The 1,798-nt window shown below is 54.1% G+C and overlaps 1 protein-coding gene across 2 annotated transcripts in view; it reads left to right on the top strand.

Moving 5' to 3' along the window:
- Positions 1-1,037: 1,037 nt before the first annotated feature.
- The window catches only part of slx9 (SLX9 ribosome biogenesis factor), a 92,354-nt gene continuing 91,593 nt past the window's right edge, over positions 1,038-1,798 (top strand). Inside the window, exon 1 of one of the 2 annotated variants that reach the window (XM_043693221.1) lies at positions 1,038-1,709. In XM_043693221.1, the coding sequence (XP_043549156.1) occupies positions 1,560-1,709 (150 nt within the window). In that variant the 5' untranslated portion in view covers positions 1,038-1,559. The remainder of the gene's footprint in view (positions 1,710-1,798) is intronic. The other variant, XM_043693222.1, reaches the window with a different exon arrangement.

Raw genomic sequence — 1,798 nt, forward strand, 5'->3', positions numbered from 1 at the left:
CTTGGAGGATGGTCACCTGAAGGTCCGAGGTCGAATGTCCTGGACCACTGAAGTGTTCCCCAACTGGGAGGGAACCCTCCTGTCTGTTGATTGTTGTGCGATGCCCATTCATCCGTTGTCGTAGCCTTTGCTCGGTTTCCCCAATGTACCATGCCTGAGGGCATCCTTGCCTGCAACGTATAAGATAGACAATGTTGGCTGAGTCACATGAGTACCTGCCATGTACAAGGTGGGAGGTGTCCCCAGGTGTAATGGAGGTACCCATGTCCACACTCTGATACGTCTTACAGCGCCTACTGTGACAGGGTTGTATGGAGTTGTCCTGAGAGCTGGGCAGCTTGCTACGAACAATGATCTGTTTGAGGTTTGGTGGTTGTTTAAAGGCAAGCAGTGAAGGTGTGGGGAAGGTCTTGCTGAGGTGCTCATCCTCATTGATAATGTGTTGCAGGTCACGAAGAACATGGCGTAATTTTTCAGCTCCTGGGAAATACTGAACAACGAAGGGTACCCTGTCGGTTGCAGCACGTGTCTGTCTCCTGAGGAGGTCATTACAGTTCCTTGCTGTGGCACGTCGGAACTGGCGCTCAATGAGTTGAGCATCGTACCCCGTTCTTGTGAGGGCATCCTTGAGTACTTCCAGGTGTCCGTCACGTTCCTCCTCATCTGAACAGATCCGGTGTATGTGTAGGGCTTGTCCATATGTTTTAATATGTCTTGGGTGGAAGCTGGAGAAGTGTAGCATTGTGAGGTAGTCTGTGGATTTGCGGTAGAGTGAAGTGCTGAAGTGTTCATCCTTGATGGAGATGCATGTGTCCAAGAATGAGACAGATAGTTGAGAGTAGTCCAACTTTTCGCTGCTGCCTGTCCCGAAGTCCACCTTGGAGGATGGTCACCCGAAGGTCCGAGGTCGAATGTCTTGTTCGAACCTGTGCATAAAAATGTTGGCAAATTGGGGTGCAAATTTGGTCCCCATGGCTGTTCTGTGTGTCTGGATGAAGAACTGGTTGTCAAAGGTGAAGACGTTGTGATCGAGGATAAAGCGGATGAGTTGTAGGATGGTGTTTGGAGATTGGCAGTGGTTGGTGTTGAATACTGAGGCTGTTGCCGTGATGCCATGTGTCGGATGCTGGTGCAGAGTGTGGAAACGTCCACTGTGCCGAGGAATGTTCCCGGTTCGACTTTTCCTACAACTTCTGTTCTGGTTTCCACTAAACTTCTTGCTTCTCTCTCCAAAGTTGCTGCTTGTTTCCATGCAACTTGTTTTTAACTTCACATTTCCACACTCCCCGGGGTTGTTTTTTTGGTGCTGGGTGACAGCATTGATATTTCTTTGCCGCCACCCGAAGGTGCAGCTTTAGAGATGCTGTGCAGCCCTGTATCCCGATGTGGTACCTTGCTCTGTCTCTGTCTCCGCCCACAGCTCTGTGAGCGACGGGGCTGCAACTGGGAACGGAGCAGCTCGGAACGTTTGTTGCCGGGGGAGCCGGAGCGGTTATGGGGACGGACGGTGGTGATTGTCGGGGTGCAGCAGGTGTTAGGTCCGGGTCGCTCGCTCGGAGATGGTGGGCAAGGAGCGGAGGGTCCGCCGCAGGCTGCACGCGGCCGCGGTCAAGCTGAACGTTGAGAGCCGGGCACGAAGCGAGCCCGAGCCACCGCCGCCGCCTCCACCACCACCACCACCAGGGGGAGACAGGAAGGTGGTGAGGAGGGTGAGAGCATGAGGGAGGCGGGGGGGAGAGACACGTATCAGTGTGTCACCTGGGGGTGGGGAGTGTGGGGGCCGGGTGGTGGGGACACG

Source organism: Chiloscyllium plagiosum, chromosome 7, assembly GCF_004010195.1.
Source record: "Chiloscyllium plagiosum isolate BGI_BamShark_2017 chromosome 7, ASM401019v2, whole genome shotgun sequence".
Lineage (NCBI taxonomy): Eukaryota > Metazoa > Chordata > Chondrichthyes > Orectolobiformes > Hemiscylliidae > Chiloscyllium > Chiloscyllium plagiosum.